The sequence below is a fragment of the Ranitomeya variabilis genome, chromosome 4 (genome assembly GCF_051348905.1).
Source record: "Ranitomeya variabilis isolate aRanVar5 chromosome 4, aRanVar5.hap1, whole genome shotgun sequence".
NCBI classification, from domain to species: domain Eukaryota; kingdom Metazoa; phylum Chordata; class Amphibia; order Anura; family Dendrobatidae; genus Ranitomeya; species Ranitomeya variabilis.
This window is the reverse complement of record NC_135235.1, coordinates 462,477,884-462,503,330: the sequence shown is the minus strand read 5'-3', so window position 1 is coordinate 462,503,330 and position 25,447 is coordinate 462,477,884. Positions and strand designations below refer to the sequence as shown.

Sequence of the window (25,447 nt, the reverse complement as noted above, 5' to 3'; positions counted from 1 at the left end):
TGTCAGTTTGCATAGCACTCTGACAGATCACCGATCTGATTGAAGTGCAGGCTGCTTCACAGTGCCTGCTCTGAGCAGGCGTCTGTGAAGCCACCTCCCTCCCTGCAGGACCCGGATCCGCGGCCATCTTGGATCCGGGTCTGGAGCAGGCAGGGAGGGAGGTAAGACCCTCGCAGCAACGCGATCACATCGCGTTGCTGCGGGGGGCTCAGGGAAGCCCGCAGGGAGCCCTCTCCCTGCGCGATGCTTCCCTGCATCGCCGGCACATCGCGATCATGTTTGATCGCGGTGTGCCGGGGGTTAATGTGCCGGGGGCGGTCCGTGACCGCTCCTGGCACATAGTGCCGGATGTCAGCTGCGATATGCAGCCGACACCCGGCCGCGATCGGCCGCGCTCCCCCCGTGAGCGCGGCCGATCGGCTATGACGTACTATCCCGTCGGCGGTCATACGGGCCCACCCCACCTCGACGGGATAGTACGTCAAATGTCGGGAAGGGGTTAAGGTAATTATGCTTCACATATAACGTGGGCAGTTCATCACACAACCTACTTCCCCTGACGAAGCTGCTGCGGCAGCGATACGCGTGGGGCCAGTTCCTCACACCCCATCTGCATTCCATGCTGATTATCTTCGGTATATGGACTTATATGACGCGTGCAGCCATATACTTCTGTGGCTCCAGCTTGCTCCTGTTCTAGTTGAGTATCTATGGCGTGATGCCGGACTCTTGTATATTTAGGAGCTTTTTCTTGCCATTTTGAACTTCTTTTCATTTGGACACCATTTGGTGAGCCCTATACAGGATATTCACATCAGAGTTATTTCTCTTTTCTTTTCCTTGTTACAGCAAAGGGACCAATTATATATTGTCTTGGACTTATATTATCATCGTTGGGTTCACTCTGTGGGTCCGTTCGGATTTTGGCAAACAATGCTGGTATATATGTGTTGTTATATACATAATAACTAGTTCCATTTAGCACATTAGTGTTACATATATATATTCAATTTTGCAGTTATATTTGAATAGGGGTGTTGTGCACATAATTGTTGCATTTTAAATGTTTTTATGTTGTCTGTTGTGGTGTTCAATAAACGTTTTATATTTTTCTATATTATGTGGTTGTGCGGGCCTGTTTTAGTCCAATCTTCTTTCTTTGTTGTAGCCATATATCATTGGACTAGGCACTGCACCCCTCCCAATATTTGGTATACAGCTAGGGTGCACCCTTTTTCTATATTCTCATATGAAAAAGTTTGGGCACCCCTATTAATCTTAAGCTTAATGTTTTATAAAAATGGTTTATTTTGCAACAGCTATTTCAGTTTCATACATCTAATAACTGTTGGACACAGTAATGTTTCTGCCTTGAAATGAGGTTTATTGTACTAACAGAAAATGTGCAATCTGCATTCAAACAAAATTTGAAAGGTGCATAAGTATGGGCACCCTTATCATTTTCTTGTTTTAAATACTCCTACCTGCTTTTTACTGACTTACTAAAGCACTTTTTTTGGTTTTGTAACCTCATTGAGTTTTGAACTTCATAGCTAGGTGTATGCAATCATGAGAAAAGCTACTTAAAGTGGCCACTTGCAAGTTGTTCTCTTGTTTGAATTTCCTATGAAGAGTGGCATCATGGGCTCCTCAAAACAACTGTCAAATGATCTGAAAACAAAGATTATTCAACATAGTTGTTCAGGGGAAGGATACAAAAAGCTGTCTCAGAGATTTAACCTGTCAATTTCCACTGTGAGGAACATAGTAAGGAAATGGAAGAACACAGGTACAGTTCTTGTTAAGGCCAGAAGTGGCAGGCCAAGAAAAACATCAGAAAGGCAGAGAAGAAGAATGGTGAGATCAGTCAAGGACAATCCTCAGACCATCTCCAGAGAGCTGCAGCATCAACTTGCTGCAGATGGTGTCACTGTGCATCGGTCAACTATGTCAAAAAACATCCATGCAGGTCTGCAGTAATCCATTGAATCCGATGTAGTCCAGAAATGGATACCTGAAAAACATTAAATAGAAATAAACACAAGAGACAGTCCTCGTTCACCAATTTGTAAAAATGTTCCCACGAAGCTTTGATGTGGTCCACGTTCCTCGAATTAGCTTTACCCACACCAGGTTGGATTATATACCGACCATATACCTATGGCTCATCCCTAATCTGCATTGTATTGTCAAAAAACAATTTTACAGCATCAGGTCCCTACTCTGAGGAGCAAATTGCTACAGAGTGTGTATTGCTGACTGCCAACATCTATGTTTGTTTCAATTAACTTTATTAAAAGTAAAACAGAACCCCTTGTCTGTTACCACGGAAACAAAGCATTCTATGTAGAAGCAACAATCTACATTCTGTGGTGTTCTAATATATTCCAGGAAGGTTCAGAACTTCACTAGCCAAAAACTTTACTTGTGTTCGGCCTATTTCACAGCTACTCCAAGCAAGCTCGGAAATCAGATCCACATAATGTTGCCACAGTCCCCCATGGAACCAGAGATATCTAATCAAGGAAGCTCCTACATGGTACAAAGTCAGCCAGTTGCAAGAAATTATGAGAATAATATGTTTCACAACATACCAAGCACCGAGCATGGGGATCAACGAAGACCGGAACTTCCACCATCGCCCAATATCTGTATGCTGGCTCTGGCCATGACGATTGCAGGTATACCCACCATTACTGTTCCTGGAGTCAGACAAGAGGATATGATCCAGGCAGCACAAGAGTTTTTGGAAAATAATCCAAATCTCAGTTCAGAGTAGACAAGAAGCAATCATAGACTTAACACCAGGGGGGGGAGCAATACACCCCCACAGATTCACAACATGGCTGACTCAAATACATTTCTTTGCCTGTATTTTCATTTTAGATTCACAGCGATGATAGCATACATACATTACCAGTGTGCCAATAGCAAAAAGTGTCAAAGTCTGCTGTCAGCTCTGCTTGTTGTGGAAGGACAGCCAACTAAGGGTTTACTGGGGAGGGCATGGATACACCATACTATAATGGAAGGGAAATATGTGGTAATGGTCACTGCTACCTGGATAGAGGACAATGTTTTAGTTATAAAAATAAAAGCGATTGGCACTTCCAAATCAGAAAACTGGTGTGTACGGGTGTGAACTAAGAGTAACCATCTCTAGATATAAATAAAATTGCATTCTGTACACACTGTTGCACCTGTACACACCAGTTTTCTGATTTTTAAGTGCCAGCCAGTCTTTTGTTATTTGTATATTGGCTCGCTGACCGAGCACTCCACCCTCCAGGAGGTGGCAGGTTTAATGGCAGCAGGATCCTACCTACCCAGAAATTAGCTTAGGCTTTAGCCTAAGAGAGGTATTGACACTAGACATGTAGGTTCCCAGCAAACCGGAGATCGCCTTGTCGTTTGCTGCTGGGCACGCATGTATCTCCAATTTTTTCTTATTATCTAGAGCAGCAATGCTATTCATATTTCATATTCACATACTTTAGCACTACAAAGTGAACTTTGTTATGTTGTAGTTACCATAGTTATGCTTACTGCACATGGCTGTATTAGAACCTTCATATTATCCAGAGCTATAAAGAGTTTAAGGAAAAAATATTGATGTCACTGTAAACTGTGAGCTACATAACTTCCCAGTAGAATTCTATTAGACCAAGTGCCCTAATCTGCCAGTAGCTGCTCTATCCCATGTGCCACCAGCTTGGCTTCCAGTGCCGTGCTGGACACAGGACAGTATGTCTTGTCATATGACCAAAGCAGTGTAGGCAGCCGATTGCTTATTTCAATAGCTAAGCCAGTCCTGGTGTCAGTATGTGACAAGGAAGGAGACTGGTTTCTCCAATAAAACAAGCAGTTGTGGTGCAGCGGTAGCACTCTGTGCAGTGATGAGGCAATGACCCAGGAAAGTTCAAAGCAAAACGTCTCTTTAACCCCTTAATGACTCCAGCTTTTTTTGGTCTTGCGTTTGTTTTTTTGCCCCCCTTCTTCCCAGAGCCATAACTTTATTTTTCCGTCAATATGGCCATGTGAGGGCTTATTTTTTGCAGGACGAGTTGTGGTTTTGAACGATATCATTGGTTTTAGCATGTCGTGTACTAGAAAACGGGAAAAAATTCCAAGTGCGGTGAAATTGCAAAAAAAAAGTGCAATCCCACGCTTGTTTTTTGTTTGGCTTTTTTGCTAGGTTCACTAAATGCCAAAACTGCCATTATGATTCTCCAGGTCATTACAAGTTCATAGACACCTAACATGTCTAGCTTATTTTTTATCTAAGTTCCCCGTCTCACATAGCGAGATCGCTAGCGAGATCGCTGCTGAGTCACAAGTTTTGTGACGCAACAGCGACCTCCATAGCGATCTCGCTATGTGTGACACGTACCAGCGATCAGGCCCCTGCTGCGAGATCGCTGGTCGTGTCGGAATGGCCTGGACCTTTTTTTGGTCGTTGAGGCCCCGCTGACATTGCTGAATCGGTGTGTGTGACACCGATCCAGCGATGTCTTCACTGGTAACCAGGGTAAACATCGGGTTACTAAGCGCAGGGCCGCGCTTAGTAACCCGATGTTTACCCTGGTTACCAGCGTAAATGTAAAAAAAAACAAACAATACATACTCGCCTTCTGATGTCCGTCAGGTCCCTTGCCGTCTGCTTCCTGCTCTCACTGACTGCCGGCCGTACAGTGAGAAGTGAGAGCACAGCAGTGACGTCACCGCTGCGCTCTGCTCTCGCTGTACGGCGGCTCAGTCAGAGCAGGAAGCAGACGGCAAGGGACCTGGACACCGAAAGGCGAGTATGTACTGTTTGTTTTTTTTGGTAACCAGGGTAAACATCGGGTTACTAAGCGCGGCCCTGCGCTTAGTAACCCGATGTTTACCCTGGTTACCCGGGTGCTGCAGGGGGACTTCGGCATCGTTGAAGACAGTTTCAACGATGCCGAAGTCGTTCCCCTGATCGTTGGTCGCTGGGGAGAGCGGTCTGTGTGACAGCTCCCCAGCGACCACACAGCGACTTACCAACGATCACGGCCAGGTAGTATCGCTGGTCGTGATCGTTGGTAAATCGATAAGTGAGACGGGGCTTTAAGGCTGCCGTCACACTAGCAGTATTTGGTCAGTATTTTACATCAGTATTTGTCAGCCAAAACCAGGAGTGGGTGATAAATACAGATGTAAAATACTGACCAAATACTGCTAGTGTGACAGCAGCCTAAGTGGTAAGAAAAAAAAACGCGCAATTTTCAGATACCCGTAGCGTCTCAATTTTTCGTGATCTCGGGTTGGGTGAAGGCTTATTTTTTGTGTGTCGAGCTGACGTTTTTAGTGATACCATTTCAGTGCAGATACGTTGCTTTGATTGCCCGTTATTGCATTTTAACCCCTTAATCCCATTGGACGTACTATCCCGTCAAGGTGACCTGGGACTTAATTCCCAGTGACAGGATAGTACGTCCAGCGCGATCGGCAGCATGGCCGATCGCGGCCAGGTGTCAGCTGATTATCGCAGCTGACATCCGGCACTAAGTGCCAGGAGCGGTCACGGACCGCCCCCGGCACATTAACCCCCGGCACACTGCGATCAAACATGATCGCAGTGTTCAGGCGGTATAGGGAAGCATCGCGTAGGGAGGGGGCTCCCTGCGTGCTTCCCTGAGACTCCCGGAGCAGCGCGATGTGATCGCGTTGCTCCGAGGGTCTCTTACCTCCTATCCCTGCAGGCCCCGGATCCAAAATGGCCGCGGGGCTGCATCTGGGTCCTGCAGGGAGTACTTCCGGGTGCAGACCAGGCTCTGGTAAGCCTGCAGCACTGTAAGTCAGATCGCCGATCTGTGCAAACTCTCAGATCAGCGATCTGTGATGTCCCCCCCTGGGACAAAGTAAAAAAAAAAAAAAAAAAAAAAAAAAAATTCCACATGTGTAAAAAAAATAAAAAATAAAAAAATAAAATTCCTAAATAAATAAAAAATATATATTATTCCCATAAATACATTTCTTTATCTAAATAATAAAAAAAACAAACAATAAAAGTACACATTTAGTATCACCGCGTCCGTAACGACCCAACCTATAAAACTGTCCCACTAGTTAACCCCTTCAGTGGACATCGTAAGGAAAAAAAAAAAAAAAAAACACGAGCCAAAAAACAACGCTTTATTATTATACCGCCGAACAAAAAGTGGAATAACACGCGATCAAAAAGACGGATATTAATAACCATGGTACCGCTGAAAACTTCATCTTGTCCCGCAAAAAACGAGCCGCCATGCAGCATCATAAGCAAAAAAATAAAAAAGTTATAGTCCTCAGAATAAAGCGATGCCAAAATAATAATTTTTTCTATAAAATAGCTTTTATCGTATAAAAGCGCCAAAACATAAAAAATGATATAAATGAGGTATCGCTGTAATCGTACTGACCCGACGAATAAAATTGCTTTAACAATTTTACCAAACGTGGAACGTTATAAACGCCTCCCCCAAAAGAAATTCATGAATAGCTGGTTTTTGGTCATTGTGCCTCACAAAAATCGGAATAAAAAGTGATCAAAAACTGTCACGTGTCCGAAAATTTTACCAATAAAAACGTCAACTCGTCCCGCAAAAAACAAGACCTCGCATGACTTTTGGACTAAAATATGGAAAAAATAAAGCTCTCAAAATGTGGAGACGCAAAAACTTTTTTGCTATAAAAAAGCATCTTTTAGTGTGTGACAGCTGCCAATCATAAAAATCCGATATAAAAAAACGCTATAAAAGTAAATCAAACCCCCCTTCATCACCCCCTTAGTAAGGGAAAAATAATAAAATTAAAAAAAATGTATTTATTTCCATTTTCCCATTAGGGTTGGGGCTAAAGTTAGGGTTTGGATTACATTTACGGTTGGGATTAGAGTTAGGGGTGTGTCAGGGTTAAGGGTGTGGTTAGGGTTACCGTTGGGATTAGGGTTGTGTTTGGATTAGGGTTTCAGGTAGAATTGGGGAGTTTCCACTGTTCAGGCACATCAGGGCTCTCCAAACGCGACATGGCGTCCGATCTCAATTCCAGCCAATTCTGCGTTTAAAAAGTAAAACAGTGCCCCTTCCCTTCCGAGCTCTCCCGTGCGCCCAAACAGGGGTTTACCCCAACATATGGGGTATCAGCGTACTCGGGACAAATTGGACAACAACTTTTGGGGTCCAAGTTCTCTTATTATCCTTGAGAAAATAAAAATTTGGGGGGCTAAAAATCATTTTTCTGTTTGGGTACATCAGGGGCTCTGCAAATGCAACATGACGCCTGCAGACCGATCTATCTAAGTCTGCATTCCAAATGGCGCTCCTTCCCTTCCGAGCTCTGCCATGCACCCAAACAGTGGTTCCCCCCCACAAATGGGGTATCAGCGTACTCAGGACAAATTGGACAACAACTTTTGGGGTCCAATTTATCCTGTTACCCTTGTGAAAATACAAAACTGGGGGCTAAAAAATCATTTTTGTGAGAAAAAAAAAAGAATTTTTATTTTCACGGCTCTGCGTTATAAACTGTAGTGAAACACTTGGGGGTTCAAAGCTCTCAAAACACATCTAGATAAGTTACTTAGGGGGTCTACTTTCCAAAATGGTGTCACTTGTGGGGGTTTTTAATGTTTAGGCATATCAGGGGCTCTCCAAACGCAACATGGCGTCCCATCTTAATTCCAGTCAATTTTGCATTGAAAAGTAAAATTGCGCTCCTTCCCTTCCGAGCTCTGCTATGCGCCCAAACAGTGGTTTACCCCCACATATGGGGTATCGTTGTACTCAGGACAAATTGCACAACAACTTTTGTGGTTAATTTCTTCTCTTACCCTTGGGAAAATAAAACAAATTGGAGCTGAAATAAATTTTATGTGAAAAAAAGTTAAATGTTCATTTTTATTTAAACATTCCAAAAATTCCTGTGAAACACCTGAAGGGTTAATAAACTTCTTGAATGTGGTTTTGAGCACCTTGAGGGGTGCAGTTTTTAGAATGGTGTCACACTTGGGTATTTTCTATCATATAGACCCCTCAAAATGACTTCTAATAAGATGTGGTCCCTAAAAAAAAAATGGTGTTGTAAAAATGAGAAATTTCTGGTCAACTTTTAACCCTTATAACTCCCTAACAAAAAAAAATGTTGGTTCCAAAATTGTGCTGAAGTAAAGTAGACATGTGGGAAATGTTACTTATTAAGTATTTTGCGTGACATATCTCTGTGATTTAAGGGCATAAAAACTCAAGTTGGAAAATTGCGAAATTTTCTACTTTTTTGACCAAATTTCCATTTTTTTCACAAACAAAGGCAAGTTATATCGAAGAAATTTTACCACTATCATGAAGTACAATATGTCTCGAGAAAACAATGTCAGAATCGCTAAGATCCATTAAAGCGTTCCAGAGTTATAACCTTATAAAGGGACAGTGGTCAGAATTGTAAAAATTGGCCCGGTCAAACGTGCAAACCACCCTCAGGGCTTAAGGGGTTAATGCAATGTCGCAGCGACCAAAAAACGTAATTCTGGCGTTTAGAATTTTTTTCTAGCTTCGCCATTTAGCAATCAGGTTAATCTTTTTTTTATTGATAGATTGGGCGATTCTGAACACGGCAATACCAAATATGTCTATGTTTGATTTTTTTTTATTGATTTATTTTGAATGGGGCGAAAGGGGGGGGTGATTTGAACTTTTATATATATTTTTTTAAATATTTTTTAAAACATTTTTTTTCTTTTGCCATGCTTCAATAGCCTCCATGGGAGGCTAGGAGCTGGCATAGCCTGATCGGCTCTGCTACATAGGAGCAATGCTCAGATCGCTCCTATGTAGCTGAATTACAGCACTGCTATGAGCGCCGACCACAGGGTGGCGCTCACAGCAATCTGGTATCAACAACCACAGGAGTCTTCAGGAGACCTCTGGTTGTCATGCCGACACATCGCTGACCCCCGATCACGTAACATGGGTCAGCGATGCACACATTTCCGGCCTGATGGCCAGAAGCGCAAGTTAAATGCTGCTGTCAGAGGCATTTATCTAGTTAATAGGAGCGAGCAGATCGCTATTCCGCCCACGCCTACTGCGGGCACATGTCGGCTGTTCAAAACAGCTGACATGTCCCGGCTTTTACATACAGTGACCCTCACAAGTACCACCAGTCACTACCTCACACAGTTAATTGTCCCTCCAGCAAACATTGCTCCTTCACTGTCCTTTGCCACACATGGGAGTGGGAGCCAAGCTGCTAGGACCTGGATTGGTATGGTTATTGGAGGATAGGGCACCTGACCCAAGAGAACTGTTAGTACGTTATAGAACTTGCTATGTGAACTGTACCTACATCTTTCAACTACCTTTGCTTGCCAGGGATACGCAGCTGCCCTGTTCTAATGCATCGGACAGGTGGACAATACCTGACACGCGCTCGTCCTGGTGTCCTTGGCCCCGGCTCCGCACATGCTGTGGAAGTGAATGGACTCAAGGTACCCATTTAAAGGGGTTGTCTCAAGTTCCTAGAATCTGCGCTATTGCCTTCCAACTTCCTGCTTGCAGAGGAGTTGTGCATTCTTGAAGGTTGACAGTTATCGCTGACGGCATTGCTGAAGAACAAGGGCTTTGAACCTGATCACACTGCTGCCTGTGAAAGACAGACAGCATTTGGACTAATGTTATTCAATGAGGAGATGGATTCTTTTTTATCAGTGACCGAAACTGCACGTGAAAAAAATAAATAAATCACAGCTCGCCTCGCACAAGTCTCTTTCTTATGCATGGTCAATCTCATCCATTCAAATCTATGAGTGTGCATAAAAAAGGTCCCATATGGAACTTTTTTTTAACAAATACATTGAAATTCTTTATCAGAACCTGTAAATGGTCTTGTAACAACTGCTGTAAAATGGAAAAAAAACAAACAAAAAAAACCATGCATACAAATTACATAGGAGAAAACAAGGACAATATTTTAATATGCTCATGTGAACCCGGCCTTAAAGAAATAATTTGCAACAGGTCAATTTGCCCATTTACACACAGCACTAAGGATGCAATCAGTTACTGCAGCAAATGTTGTAATCGTTAATTGCAAACGTATGGCAGGAGTACGCTGGAGTCTTAGTGTAATTCCTAGGCTCCATTCTAAAGCTTGACTTCTTCGTAGGGCCCGATCCATGTATCTGCCAGTTCTCTTAGAGTATTATAGCGGTGCTGAAATACCTCATCACTACATTCTGCCAATAGCGTCGTTATCTGGCTCGTCATGGTTTTAGCAAGTAGGTGTTTTTCAGACACTTTTCTCCCTTGGGCCTCCATGATTTCCAGGGTTTCTGGTGTTACAGGGAGCATTGGTGTGGGTCCATCATCAGCTTGCCTCTGCCAGGCTGTGTGAAGCATATCTGACTGTAAAGTCTTCTTACTGGCATTGAGCACTGCCAGGATGTGGCGGCAGGGAAGCTTTGTGCATTGGTAAAAGCTGCAGGTACAGGTCTTACATATATCACCACTAATTTCATTTGGCTTCTCAAGAATCTGAACACACACTTGATCTTCGCTGGCACCTACAAGTTCTATTGATTTCTCGGCAACTTCAAGTTCATGCTCAGAGAGTCTGAAGGCTGCAGGGTTACAAATGTTGTTTAGTGATTCAGACATGGAAGCTACAGCTTCAGCCTCCATCTTGGGTTCCTCAAATGACCCTTCACATATCTCACTTTTGCATTTTAATATTGCCAATTCTTCTGGACTGCAGTCTCGTGCCTCCGGCTTGCTTTTCTCTGCAGCCTGCATCCAAAATAGAACAAAACTATTCATAGTCTTTATCAAACAAGGTGATATTTTGAAGACTGCACTCAACCCGTGGCTCAATGCTTCCATCATTTCAACATACTGCAAACAATCTTTCCAGCTTCTCCAGCGGTGCAGAGCCCAGATCCTATCTATTAGAAGCCAGTCAGCTTTTATCTGTGTGAACGTACTGGGAGTTGCGAACTTTTGCAGAATCTTGTACATACCCTTTAAATTTCTGTCTGTGGCTGAACACATTGTATTCTTCAGAGCATTCAGTAGGATGTTCTCCGCCTTGTGTGGCAAAACAAGCTCACGGATACGTTGCTGAATGTAAGTGTAGACATGGGAAGCGGAAAGAACCACTTCGGCTGATGGAAATGCCTCATGGATAGCATTAACATCTGTGAAATCGGGATCCACCAAAAATACTTGAATTGAAGTCCAATGGGGGTTTAGTTCTTTAAAAATGTGAAACATTCGTGCAAGTCCCATTGAGGTCTCATCAGCTGGTACTGCTACATGGACCATTCTTGTCATTTCATATGGGGCACCAACACGAGGCCCATCTGCCAACAAAGTGTAGAGCGCTCTTTGGTCAGCATTGTGGCAGCGGATCACCAGTAGAACTTCAGGGAATTTGCTGAATACTTCGTCCATCGTGCTGGTCTGCAGACTGACATAGTCTAAACTGAATGTTTTACTGACTTGACAGACAACTTTTGCTTTGGGGTCTTCACTCAGAAGCTTTTGCAAAAATTCAGGATTCATTTTTGCAGCACCACAATAAGCTCCGGCTTCTAGTCCTTGAATGTACTAGAAGGAAAAAAAAAAAATGCTTAAGAGGTCAAAAAGAAACCAAAATGTACTAGAATTATCTTCTGGACTGTACCCGTTACTGCATACAGCAGTATGCAATGTCATATCGCATGACTATAGCAGTTAATTAAAGGGGTTGTCCTGCCCTAGGGTACAAGTCTGCAATCACTGACTGCAGACTTGTGAATTTTCTAATGATGAGCGCTGTGCGGATTCTCTGGTACCAGCGCTGGGATCGGACAGTTATATGATTGCAAGTATGTGGTTTGCACACATGCAGTAAAATGACCGCCCGCTCCCAACGCCAGAGAATCCTCAGTGTGCAGTGTAAGGAGTGACTGCAGACTAGTACCCTTAAGGCTATGTGCACACTTTGCGGGTGACCTCTGCGGGTTCTCCCGCAGCGGATTTGATAAATCTGCAGGGCAAAACCGCTGCGGTTATCCCTGCAGATTTATCGCGGTTTGTTCCGCGGTTTCCGCTGCGGGTTTCCGCCTATACTATTGATGCTGCATATGCAGCATCAATAGTAATGTTAAAATAAAAAAAAAGTTTATATACTCTCCCTCTGACGTCCCGATCTCCTCGGCGCTGCACCCGGCGGTCTGGTTCCAAAGATGATGTGCGAGAAGGACCCTTCGTGACGTCACGGTCATGTGACCGCGACGTCACCGTAGGTCCTGTTCGCACAGCAACTCTGACCGGCCGGCCACGTGCAGCGCTGAGAGGTGAGTATAACATGATTTTTTATTTTAATTTTTTTTTTTTTACACACAAATATGGTTCCCAGGGCCTGGAGGAGAGTCTCCTCTCCTCCACCCCGGGTACCACCCGCACATTATCCGCTTACTTCCCAGAACATGGGCATAGCCCTATGCGGGAAGTAAGCGGTTCAATGCATTCCTATGGGTGCAGAATCGCAGCGATTCTGCACAAAGAAGTGACATGCTGCGGAATGTAAACCGCTGCGTTTCTGCGCGGTTTTTCCCGCAGCATGTGCACAGCAGTTTGCGGTTTCCATAGGTTTACATGTAACTGTAAACGCAATAGAAACTGCAGCGGACCCGCAGCGGCAAAATCGCAAAGTGTGAACATGGCCTAAGGCTGAACAACCCCTTGAAGGCCCATTCACAGATGATTACTTTAATCTATGATGACATCATGTGGCATGCGATGTCATTAGGGATTGCCTACTGCCCTAAACAACAAGGACCTAGAACCAGTTGGTCTTTATGTATGCATTTCCAATAATGAAAAAGAAACTTGAGTTTCCCCATTCTCGCAACACCTTCCCGTTATTAAAGGGAACCTGTCACCCCCAAAATCAAAGATGAGGTAAGCCCACCAGCATCAGGGGCTTATCTACAGCATTCTGTAATGCTGTAGATAAGCCCCCGATGTATCCTGAAAGATGAGAAAAAGAGGTTAGATTATACTCACCTGGGCGGTCCGATCCGATGGGCGTCACGGTCCGGGGCCTCCTATCATCATAGGATTACGTCCTCTTCTTGTCTTCACGCTGCGGCTCCGGCGCATTCGTACTTTGTCTGCCCTGTTGAGGGCAGAACAAAGTACTGCAGTGCGCAGGTGCCGGGAAAGGTCAGAGAGGCCCAGCGCCTGCGCACTGCAGTACTTTACGCTGCCCTAAACAGGGCAGACAAAGTACGCATGCGCAGGAGCCACAGCGTGAAGACTAGAAGAGGACGTCATCGTAAGAAGATGGGAGGCCCCGGACCAGACCATGATGCCCATCGGGACCGCCCCTGGGTAATCTAACCTCTTTTTCTCATCTTTCTGGATACATCGGGGGCTTATCTCATCTTCGATTTTGGGGGTGACAGGTTCCCTTTAAATCTATACACGAGCCATTTATTGTCCTAGTAATCAGGATCACAATCAGCGGGGGGGGACAGATACGATTTACCAGGAGAAACAATGCTTTAGCCCTTTAAAACACTGATTATTGCATAGTGAAAAACCTAAACCAATTCATATGGATATATATGTGGACAATCCCCCTTACACAATAAATCTCATATTGAATAAAGGAGAGTAGAGAGTATAATGTCCTAAAGCAGCAGTAATGGCATTGTAAATAAAAAAAATATTTTATTTGAGTAAAGTGGCTGTGGTGCTTACAAATATTGGAGGAGACTGTTGTGCACCCAAGGGACACAGACCCACAGAAAGCAATGAGTGCAAAAATACAGCAAAAACACATCTATCAGTTTCCCAAATGTACACCATAATGTCTTGGTATCATGGCACAAGCATGGATGCTAGTATGCTTTTTTAATGTACCGTGCATAACCGAGTATCAGCCGACCAGAGTATAAGCCGAGACCCCTAATTTTGCCATAAAAAAACTGGGAAAACGTAATGACTCAAGTATAAGCTTAGGGTGGGAAATGCAGCAGCTACTGGTAAATTTCAAAAATAAAAATAGATAGCAATAAAAGTAATTGAGACATCAGTAGGTTAAGTGTTTTTGAATATCCATATTGAATCAGGAGCCCCATATAATGCTCCATAAAGTTCATGATGGGCCCCATAAGATGCTCCATAATAAAATATGCCCCATATAATGCTCTATAAAGTTTATGATGGGTCTTATAAGATGCTTCATACAAAAATATGCCCCATATAATGCTGCATAAAGGTTGATTATGGCCCCATAAGATGCTCCATAGAAACATTTGCCCCATATGCTGCTGCTATTAAAAAAAATGACATACTCACCTCTTGTCCCGAGCAGGCGGGGACACGGGCACTTGCGATATTCACCTGTCCCCGTTCCACCGCCGCGCGCCACTCTGTCTTTCGTCTCTCTGCAGTGACTGTTCAGGCAGAGGGCGGCATGAACACTAAACACGTCATCGTGCCCTCTGACCTGAACGTCACAGTCAGAGGACGCGGAAGATGGAGCAGCGCACGGCGGTGGAATGGGGACAGGTGAATATCGCATACTCACCCTCCCGGCGCAGTCCCTGCTTCTCCGATGCGATGGTCTCCGACGCCAGCAGCTGGTTTCTGTGTTCAGCAGTCACATGGGACCGCTCACTAAAGTAATGAATATGCACTCCGCAACTATGGGAGTGGAGTCGCGTCCATATTCATTACTTTAATGAGCGGTACAACGTGACCGCTGAACACAAGAAGAGCTGCGGGCGCTGGAGAAGCAGGGACATGCAGAGACGTGCCGGGAGCAGGCGAGTATGATGTGTCAGCTGCCGCTCCCCCTCCGACCCCCTGGGAAAATGACTCGAGTACAAGCCGAGAAAGGAACTTTCAGCCTAAAAAAAAAAAAATGGGCTGAAAATCTCAGCTTATACTCGAGTATATACAGTAATTTACCTTTTTTTTTCTAACGTAATCCATGTTTCTCCTTACTCCAAGCATAATTTGGTTACTGATAGTGTTAGGGCAGTGTCAGACTGCTGTGAGATCGAAACGTAATACACACTGACCAGCTGCTTTCCCTATCCGAGGGTGACAAGTTTCATATATTTCTATACAGCTGTCACACTGAGGACTGGAGAGCCGTGGCGGGTCCATATACTGCGTTCTGATCTTGGTCCAATTTTTACTTCCGTCTAACTGAACCCTTGGGCCACATTCACGTGTTGCGTATTTGGTGAGATTTTTACCTAAGTATCTGTAAGCCAAAACCAGGAGTGGAACAGTCAGAGGTGCAATAGAAACATGTCCACCACTTCTGTATTTCTCACCCACTGCTAGTTTTGGCTGACAAATACTGAGGTAAAAAAACTCAAATACGAAACGTGTGAACGTGGCCTAAAGATAAATAATACCTGACCAATCCAACTTACCCGCTGTCATACATGAATCCAACTATTTTGTTCAGATTAGTCATAACTGTAAAGGGAATCTATCACCCCCTGGGACACTTTTAAGCTATTACAATGGGCATACAGGTAAAAGAAATGTTAAAACAGTCCTACCTGTATGCCTCATAGCTGCTGTCTTGTTGCTGAGAAATAGACTTTTAATCCTTTATGCTAACTAGTTTTTCCAGACTTTGGGGCGTGTGGTGGCTGGAAGAAAACTCTGCCTCTGGTGTTAATTTGCGCACAACCACCCTCTCATGCAGGAATCCCACACCTGCGCCCTGCACTAGCGCAATTATACTTGCCATTTCAGCCCTTCTATAGGCAGTGTCTTCACTGTTCTTCTGAACAGGCAAGTCACGCAATATTCAGTAGCAGTGACTCACCAGTGCCTCTGAAGAAGAACAATCCAGCCAATGCCCATAGCAGGGCAGAAAAGGCAAGTATAATCATGTGACTGCAGGATTCTCTAAATCGTCTCAGACAGATGTCTATCCACTCTCTGTTTGAAGCCTTCCACTGAAGGAGAACTCACTACCTCTCGTGGCAGCCTACTTCACTCATTGATCCCCCTCACTGTAAAAAAAAGTTTTTTCCTAATATTAATCTTATAGACACAAAAAGGCGACAAAAACACATGTAAATAACCAGATTCAAAAACACAAAGAAAAACACAAGTAACCTAATCGGTGCAGAAAATCTGCAACATCACATACTGCAGGGTATATTCACATGTTGCGTTTTATGACTGTTTTCCCGCCTAAGAAGCCTATCAAAATAAAGCCAAAGAAAAATACCCCAAAAAGCACCAATGTAAAATAGCTCCATAAAATTAGTAGTGTAATTAAAAGGGTTGTCTGCAGTCTGCCAAATCAGGACAGCAAATGAGGCTGGACAAGCCCTTTAATTTTTGTGGATAGATTTTTCCCACTATTCAGAAATGTTTTAGGACCTGTCAGACATGAATTCATCCCATATTAACAGCTTCCTGACCGTCAACTGTAGATGAACGGCGGCACTTGCTGGACTCCAACGCTTGCTAACCCTTTGTTATCTTCTAGATGTCACCATCAATAGCGATGGCAGCATTTAGAAGATTGGGAGAGGACTCCTTCTCTTACCTCTCGGCCACACCAAACCTGATCACCGGAGAACCAAGGGTTGAGGGTCATCATGGCAGCCGGAGGTCACATGATTGCCTCGGGGGTCAGACTACAGCAAGACTGTTTGACCCAGCCAATCTCTAAAACTGTCACATTAGTTAACCCTTTCAATGAACACCGCAAAAAAAGTAGCAAAACACTATGCTTTTTAATCATACCGCCGAACAAAAAGTGGAATAAAACGCATTGAAAAATTCCAATGGAAATAAAATTGATATACCGTATATACTCGAGTATAAGTCGAGATTTTCAGCCCACTTTTTTGGGCTGAAAGTGACCCTCTCGGCTTATACTCGAGTCATTGTCGGCAGGGGGGTCGGCGGGTGAGGAGGAGCGGCGCGGTGACATTCTCACCTGCTCCTGGCGCTTTCCCTGCATGTCCCATGGTCTCCGGGCAGCTCTTCCTGTGTTCAGCGGTCACGTGGTACCGCTCATTAAAGTAATGACTATGCACGCATATTCATTACTGTAATGAGCGGTACGTGACCGCTGAACACAGGAAGATGCCGCGGGCTCCCGGAGACCATCTGACAGTAAGACGCTGCCAGGGACCGCGCCGGGAGCAGGTGAGTATATCGGGGGAGGTGAGCATTGCGCGATAGTCACCTTCCTCGTTCCACCGCTGCGCGCTGCTCTGTCTTCCGTCCTCTGGCTGTGACTGTTCAGGTCAGAGGGCGTGATGACGCGATTAGAGTGCGTGCCGCCCTCTGCCTGAACAGTCAGTGCGGAGGATGGAAGACAGAGCAGCACGCAGCAGTGGAACGTGGAAGGTGACTATCACAAGTGCCGGGGGCCTGAGCGAAGAGAGGCGAGTGAGTATGTGATTTTTTTTTTTATTATTTTAATCGCAGCAAAAGCAAATGGGGCAAATGTGTGGAGCATCTTATGGGGCCACAATGTATGGGGCCACAATGTATGGGGCATCTCATGGGGCCATAATGTATGGAGCATCTCATGGGGCCATAATGTATGGAGCATCTCATGGGGCCATAATGTATGGAGCATCTCATGGGGCCATAATGTGTGGAGCATCTTATGGGGCCATAATGTGTGGAGCATCTTATGGGGCCATAATGTATGGAGCATCTTATGGGGCCATCAACCTTTATGCAGCATTGTATGGGGCAAATGTTTCTATGGAGCATCTTATGGGGCCATTATTAACTTTTGTGCAGCATTATATGGGGCATATTTTAATATGGAGCATTATATGGGGCGTATTTTGTATGGAGCATCTTATGGGGCCCATCATGAACTGTATGGAGCATTATATGGGGCTCCTGATTCAATATGGATATTCAAAAACACTTAACCAATTGATGTCTCAATTAATTTTACTTTTATTGGTATCTATTTTTATTTTTGACATTTACCAGTAGCTGCTGCATTTTCTACCCTAGGCTTATATTCGAGTCAATTAAGTTTTCCCAGTTTTTTGTGGCAAAATTAGGGGGGGGGGGGGGGGGTCGGCTTAAACTCGAGTATTTACGGTAGCTGAAAACATCTTGCCCCGTAAAAAAAACAATACAGCTCCATCAGTGGAGAAATACAAAGTTATAGCTCTCAAAATAAAGCGATGCAAAAATAATTATTTCTTCAATAACAGTTTTTAACCCCTTCATGAAGGAGCTCTTTTTCGGTTTTGCGTTTTTCGCTCCCCTTCTTCCCAGAGCCATAACTTTTTTATTTTTCTGTTAATATGGCCATGTGAAGGCTTGTTTTTTTTATGGGACGGGTTGTACTTTTGAACACCACCATTGGTTTTACCGTGTCGTGTACTAGAAAATGGGAAAAAAAATTCCAAGTGCTGTGAAATTGCAAAAAAGTGCAATCCCACACTTGTTTTTTGTTTGGATTTTTTACTAGGTTCACTAAATGCTAAAACTGACCTGCCAATAGGATTCTCCAGGTCATTACGAGTTCATAGAAACCAAACAGGTCTAGATTTTTTTTTTTTTTTTTATTTAAGGGGGGGAAACTAAAACTTGTTAAAAAAAAAATAAAAATGGGCCATTCTTTGATACCTGTAGCGTCTCCAGCTTTCGTTATCTCAAGTTGGGTGAGGGCTTTTTTTTTGCGCGCCGAGCTGTTTTTAATGATACCATTTTGGTGCAGGTGGGCGATCAAAAGATCCTGTTTCTGCATTTTAATGCAATGTCGTGGCAACCCAAAAAAATGTAATTCTGGCGTTTTTACTTTTTTTCTCACTATGCCATTTAGCGATCAGGTTAATCCTTTTCTTATATTGATAGATCGGGTGATTATGAACACGATGATACCAAATATGTGTATGTTTGATTTTTTTTATCGTTTTATTTGAAAAGGGCAAAAGGGGGGCGATTTGAATTTTTTTTTTTTTTTTACTTTTGGCATGCTTCAATAGTCTCCATGGAAGACTAGAAGTTGCCATAATCCTATCGGCTCTGCTACATAGAGGTGATGATTAGACCGCCTCTATATAGCAGACTTACTCACTTGCTATGAGCGCCGACCACTGGGCTGCACCCACAGCAAGCCGGCAGTCACAACCATAGAGGTCTCCAAGAGACCTCTGGTTGTCATGCCAACCCACCGGTGACCCGTGATCATGTGATGGGGTCACATGTCCGGAAACGCACATTAAATACCGCTATCAAGAGATTTACATCAACATTCAAAGGGTTAATAGTCGCGAGTGGAACGCGATTCAACCCGCGGATATTCCAGGCACAAGTCAGCCCACAACAAAGGGGAGGGGGACACAACATGCTTAGTACTAGTACAGCGTATGTAGTGAAGGGTTTAAAAAGTGTCAAAACATTAAAAAAAAAAAAAAAAACTACCGTATTTTTCGGACTATAAGACGCACCGGACCATAAGGCGCACCCCAAATTTGGGGTGAAAATTGCAGAAAAAAAGATTTTTTATAAGATGGGGGTCCGTCTTATTGTCCGAATTTACAGTATCTTACCTGAGGGCTGGCGGTGGCAGAGCAGGGTCACAGGAGGCATGGTGTCGGCAGAGGTGGGGTGATGCGGTACGGCGTGCACCTGAGCAGGGTCCCTTCCTGCTTAGGTGGGCAACGCCACGGCCTGGTGTCCATGGGAGGGTTGCAGCAGTGGTTACCGGCAGAGGTGCTGGGATGAGGAGGTGCTGGGATGAGGAGGTGCTGGGATGAGGAGGTGCTGGGATGAGGAGGTGCTGGGATGAGGAGGTGCAGTGAGAGGTATGGCGTCAGAGGGGTCCCTTTCCCCGGTGAGGTGATGCAGCAGCCCGGTAAGCAGCAGAGCCGGGTGAATACTGTTGTTAGCGGTGGTGGCGGCCATCTTCCCGAGGCCGCGGGTGCGCAGATGAAGCGCTCTGCTTCTCGGGGCTTCAGGAAAATGGCCGCGGGATGCCGCGCGTGCGCAAATGGAGATCGCGGCGGCCATTTTCCTGAAGCCACGAACTTCAGGAAAATAGCCGCCGCGATCCCCATCTGCGCACGCGCGGCATCCCGCGGCCATTTTCCTGAAGCCCCGGGAAGCAGAGCGCTCCATCTGCGCACGCGCGGCCTCCGGAAGATGGCCGCCACCATCGCTAACAACAGGATTCACCCGGCTCTGCTGCTTACCGGGCTGCTGCATCACCTCACCGGGGAAAGGGACCCCGCTCACTGCGCCTCCTCATCCCCGCACGTCTGCCGCCGCACCTCTGCCACCGTACCTCTGCCGCCACGGTAAGCCTGCATTGCGACTATTAGACGCACCCCCCATTTTCCCCCCTTTTTTGGGGGGGAAAAAGTGTGTCTTGTAGTCCGAAAAATACGGTATATAAATTTGGTATCACTAATTGTACTGACCCGAAAAATAAAACTGACTGATCAAGTTTACCACATGCGTAACGGCATAAAAAAAATAAAAAAAAACAATTCCACAGTTGCTGGTTTTTGTTCATTCTGCCTCCCAAAAATCAGAATTGAAAATGATTTAAAAAAAAATAAAATGTCATGTGACCAAAAATGGTACCAATAAAAACGTCAACTCGTCCCGCAAAAAACAAGACCTCACATGACTGTCAGCAGAAATGTACAAAAACTATAGCTCTCAAAATATGAGGATGCAAAAACTTTTTTGTTGTGTATAAAAAGCGTCTTTTAGTGTGTGACAGCAGCCAAACAATCTACATAAACCTGGTATTGCTGTAATTGCACTGACCCGAAGATTAAAGTCGCCTAATCATTTACGCTGTGTGAACACGATGCGGAATTAGTGGGGATCAGCAGCGGATTTTTCCGCGCAGAAATGCTGAAGTTCCACAAAGTGATTTACACTACAATGTAAATCAATAGAATAAAAAAAAGGCTGTGCTAATGGTGCGGAAAAATCCACATGAAAACCGCTGCGGATCAAAAGAAGTAGCATGCTACTTATTTTGTGCGGATCTGCAGCGTTTCTGACCCCTTCCATTATAAAAATCCGCAGGGGTAAAAAACGCAGAAAATCCGCATCAATTCCGCACAAAATCCGCGGCAAATCTGCACCTGCGTTTTCTGCCAGGAGATGCAGATTTTGTGCGGAAAATTCTGCACCCCAATCCGCAACGTGTGCACACAGCCTTATACCGCACGAGGAACAGCGGAAAAAATAGAATCAATTCTTCACATGCGGTTTTTTTTTTTGTTTTTTTTTCATTCTGCCTCCCAAGGATCGCAGTAAGGCTCGGCACACATTTATCCTGCACTCTACACTGAGCACTTACACCGGGGTTTCCATGTAAGGGTATGCGTCCACGGGCCGGATTACATCAGGATTAGCTGCGGATTGAATGCTGCGTACAACCGCCGCATCCAGATGTTACAGCATAGTGGAGGGGATTTTATGAAATCCAGTCTCCACTATGCGTGTGAACACGCATCCGCCGGCCCTGCGTTTCCGGACATGCGGCGCGTCTTTTTAGAACGCAGCATGTCTGTTTAGGTAAATCACAGGGCCCTATGTGTAGGGTGCAGAGATTCCGGATGTGTGCAATGAACACATCCGGAATCACAGCACGTTCAAAAGGGGGCGGCGCTTTGGGCAGAGCAAGTTTTCAGCTCCGTCCAAAGCACCGGCAATCCGCAATGTGGAACTCTACCCTAAATCTCTGAAATACGTGAATGAGACGGAACCTCTGGCGTAAGATTCCCTACAATGAGGCAGATGGAGGCACTGTGGACGTCGTCTGATCTGTGATCCGGCGGTGTCCATCATTTTAGGCGTGCATAGAAGTGCAGTCGGCCACAGTTTTGTGCATTTTTTTTAGAAGGACAACGCTGAACAGAGGCCAGACGGAGTTCAGAGTAACTCTGCTGCCTCATTATAGTGAACGGATCCATCAGGGGTTTTGATCTGAATCACCTCAATCAGAGATTTTGATGGAAGTGCTCAGCATAGAGTGCACCTAATTTACGGGTGTGTATCTCCAGAAACATGAGCTAAGCACAATGTATGGGTACTACCATGGAAGATTTGCAATTTTCAGTCTGCAAAATCCACTGCTGCTTTTTTTCTGGAAAACACCCATGGAGTCCAAATAGTTACTGCACCTGTAGCTAAATTCCCAGAGGGGTGCAATTCCCAAATTGCCAAACATAAACAAATGGGGGCACCACGGTCACTGGGACTCTAACCAAGGCCTGAAAAAAGCCATGTATATACTAAGAGAAAAAGGTAGGCCTTATAAACGGGAGTCACCACTAGTAAAAATAAATAAATACAGCTTTATTAAACATATATGCAGGAAACAAAACACACTAAAAGCATTTAAAACAACAGAGGGATAAACAATACCCCCATGTTAACACAAAGCCTGTAATAAGGCAAAAAACCGCACCTCCCTATGCAGGGTATGATTCACATGTCAGTAGTACAATAATACCTGAATGGCACAAATATATAATTGCACCCTGGCCAGTCTCAGAAGATAATCCTATAAAGCACCATAAATAAACAATACCATCAATGCCACAAGGGACATATTAATATGCAGAGCAGATAAATACCCGTGTGGGGCGTAAAGGGCAAAATCACAGGTTTAGTGCAAACTAATATAAACTAATATACCGGTGGGTATACTAACCCATATACATCTGGCATGCAACAAAACGCCTGGAATAGAAAACAGCCAAAGACTGTCATGTCCCCGGAGTGCCTATGTGATGCAGGGTCAGGCCAGGTAGCTACGACATGTGTGCCCTGTAAGAGAAAGAGGTGCGGACAGAGGCACCCACTAGTGGTGACTCCCGTTTATAAGGCCTACCTTTTTCTCTTAGTATATACAATTCCCAAATTGGGGTCACTTGAGGGGTGAATCTGCTCTTCTAGCATTTAGGGGCTCTGTATGTGGAGTCCGCAAACTCTTCTACCATAATTTGTTCTCCTAGTGTCAAATAGCGCTCCGTCCCTCCCGAGTCTCGCTGTGTGGCTAAGCAGTACTGTACAGCCACATATGGGGTATTTCTGGCGTGCGCCCAGACAGTAGTTTTCCCCCACGTACGGGGCATCGGCATGCATTGCTAAGGAGATTGTATGGTTAATTTTCTCCTGCTACCTTTGTGAAAACAAAAAATTTGGGGCTAAATGAACATTTTTTGTGGGCAAAATTAAAATGTTTATCTTTTTCCTTTCACATAGCTTCAGAAGAAAAAAAAAATGGTTTTGTAAACTTTGTTGGAAAAATGAGAAATCGCTGGGTAACGTTTAACCCTTATAACATCCTAACAAAAAAAAAAAAATGTTTAAAAAAAAAAATTGTGCTGATGTAGATATGTGGGAAATGTTATTTATTAACTATTTTGTGTGACATATGTCTCTGATTTAAGGGCATGAAAAGTTTAAAAATTGCAAAATTGTCACCAAATAGTTTCACATATAAAAGAAAAAATATATATTTTACCACTAGCATGAAATAGAAAATCTCAGAATCAGTGGGATTCGTTGAAGCGACCCACAGTTATTACCTCATAAAGTGCACAGAATTGGAGAATTTGGCCGGGTCAGGAAGGTGAAAACAGGCTCTGGCTCGAAAGGGTTAAAGGGGGGGGCCAAGTATTGTAGAGAACTAGACAGCCATACCTGCTGGCTCCCAGCACCGCTGCCTCCAGTCTGCAGTGATGACGTGCTATATGCGCGCACCTGACGGCGGTCACCAAGCCCAGGCCTGAGCGATGGAGCGGGCCGGTACCGCGCAGCATCACAGCAGCGGCAGCCCGGGAGCAGTCATGGCAGAAGCTCCAATGCATGGGCTCCTACCCGGTATGACGTCATTTCCCCCACGTGTTGTGGGCGTGTTCTGTGGCCTCAGCGCGCCATTAATCGTATCGTAGCCCAAAGCTGTGACGCTCCGACTCCATCACCAGTGCTCGTTTCTGCGCCATCAATGAGACGTCGCAGATGAAAAGGGGCGGAGTGTGGTGTCTTTAAAGAGTGGAAAGACTTGTGGGGGTGGGGTGCATGCTTAATACAGTGCGCGCACACATCTCCATAGCCCAGGACACTGTAACACCCCTCCCGGTCAGGATGGACTGAGCCAAAGGACCTTTCCTGATGTCATCCCTGTGATCAGTCACGTGTGTGGGAGGAGTCACACTAGGCTGTGCTCATGTGCTGCTGTGTGCTCAGTGCGCTGTGCTGTGTACTAACTGTGCTGTACACTATCTGTGCTGTACGAGGGTTATGTAGAGCGCAGTATGTACCGATGTAGGAGTGTACATGAGAATGTTCTGGTAAGAAGATCGGCTAGGTGTTTGTTATAGGGGAACCTCGCTCTGTGCCGTCAGCTGTGTACACGGGGCTCTGCGCCTTCTGCCATATACGCGGGGCTCTGCGCCTTAGGCTACATTTCCACTGGCAAGAGACAAATCGGTCCGTAATCTGGACCGAAAAAAGGGATGTAGCGTATGCGATTGTCATGCGAGTGTAATGCGAGTTCAATGCGATTTTTAATCGCACCATCCGTTTGACATCCGTATGCAATCCGTTTTATTTCTCTGCAACTATTTTTCTACAGTCATTTACAAGACCATGCACAGTGTTCTAGGTCACAGAATGGTGATGTATCCGTAAAAAACGGACGGAATACGGATGGTCCGTATTCCGTCCGTTTTTTTTCTCGCACCCATTGACTTGCATTGGCGAGTCTCGTCCGAGACTCGCAGCAAATCGCAGCAGGCTGCGATTTTTTTCTCAGTCCGATTTCGGCTGAGAAAAAAATCGCAAATGAAAAGACACCTATTGAATAACATTGGTCCGAGTGCAATCCGATTTTTTATCGGATTGCACTCGTCCGTTTTCCTCGCCAGTGGAAATGTACCCTTAGGCCGGAGACACACTGGTGCGAGATACGGCCGAGTCTCGCTGGTTAAAAGCAAGCTGTGGCACCTGCACTCCGGAGCGGAGCGTGCAGCTGCATAGCAATACATGGAGCCGCACGCTCCGCTCCGGAGTGCAGGTGCCACAGCTTGCTTTTAACCAGCGAGACTCGGCCGTATCTCGCGTATGTGTGATCCCGGCCTTAGGGCTTGTTTCCACATGCGAGAATCACGTCCGTGTCTCGCATGTAGAAACCAAACTCTGGCGCCAGCACTCAGGAGCGGAGCTGTGCGGCTCCATGTGTTCCTATGCGGCCGCACGCTGTGCTCCGGAGTGCAGACACCAGAGCTTGGTTTCTACATGCGAGACACGGACGTGATTCTCGCATGTGGAAACAAGCCCTAAGGGTACATTTCCACTGCCGAGAGACAAATCGGTCCGTAATCTGCACCGAAAAAACGGATGTAGCGTATGCGATTGTCATGCGAGTGCAATGCGATTTTTAATCGCATCATCCGTAT

At 45.1% G+C, this 25,447-nt stretch overlaps 1 protein-coding gene across 4 annotated transcripts; it reads right to left on the bottom strand.

The window, feature by feature from the left end:
* Positions 1 to 1,470: 1,470 nt before the first annotated feature.
* ZSWIM1 (zinc finger SWIM-type containing 1) lies at positions 1,471 to 24,182 on the bottom strand. Of its 4 annotated transcripts, none has more exons than XR_013213347.1 (2): positions 23,691 to 24,127; positions 1,471 to 2,014 (listed from the first exon to the last, which is right to left on the bottom strand). XR_013213347.1 is itself a non-coding variant. In XM_077251684.1 (2 exons), the coding sequence occupies exon 2, from the start codon at positions 11,556 to 11,558 to the stop codon at positions 10,143 to 10,145; it is 1,416 nt and encodes a 471-aa protein (XP_077107799.1). In that variant the 5' UTR covers positions 11,559 to 11,603; positions 23,576 to 24,182; the 3' UTR covers positions 9,947 to 10,142. The 4 variants fall into 4 exon arrangements, 3 of the variants coding, with proteins under 3 accessions (XP_077107799.1, XP_077107797.1, XP_077107796.1); XM_077251684.1 differs by lacking the exon at positions 1,471 to 2,014 and adding an exon at positions 9,947 to 11,603 and having other exon boundaries at positions 23,576 to 24,182; XM_077251682.1 differs by lacking the exon at positions 1,471 to 2,014 and adding an exon at positions 9,947 to 11,603 and having other exon boundaries at positions 23,691 to 24,154.
* Between the last annotated feature and the right edge of the window lie 1,265 nt (positions 24,183 to 25,447).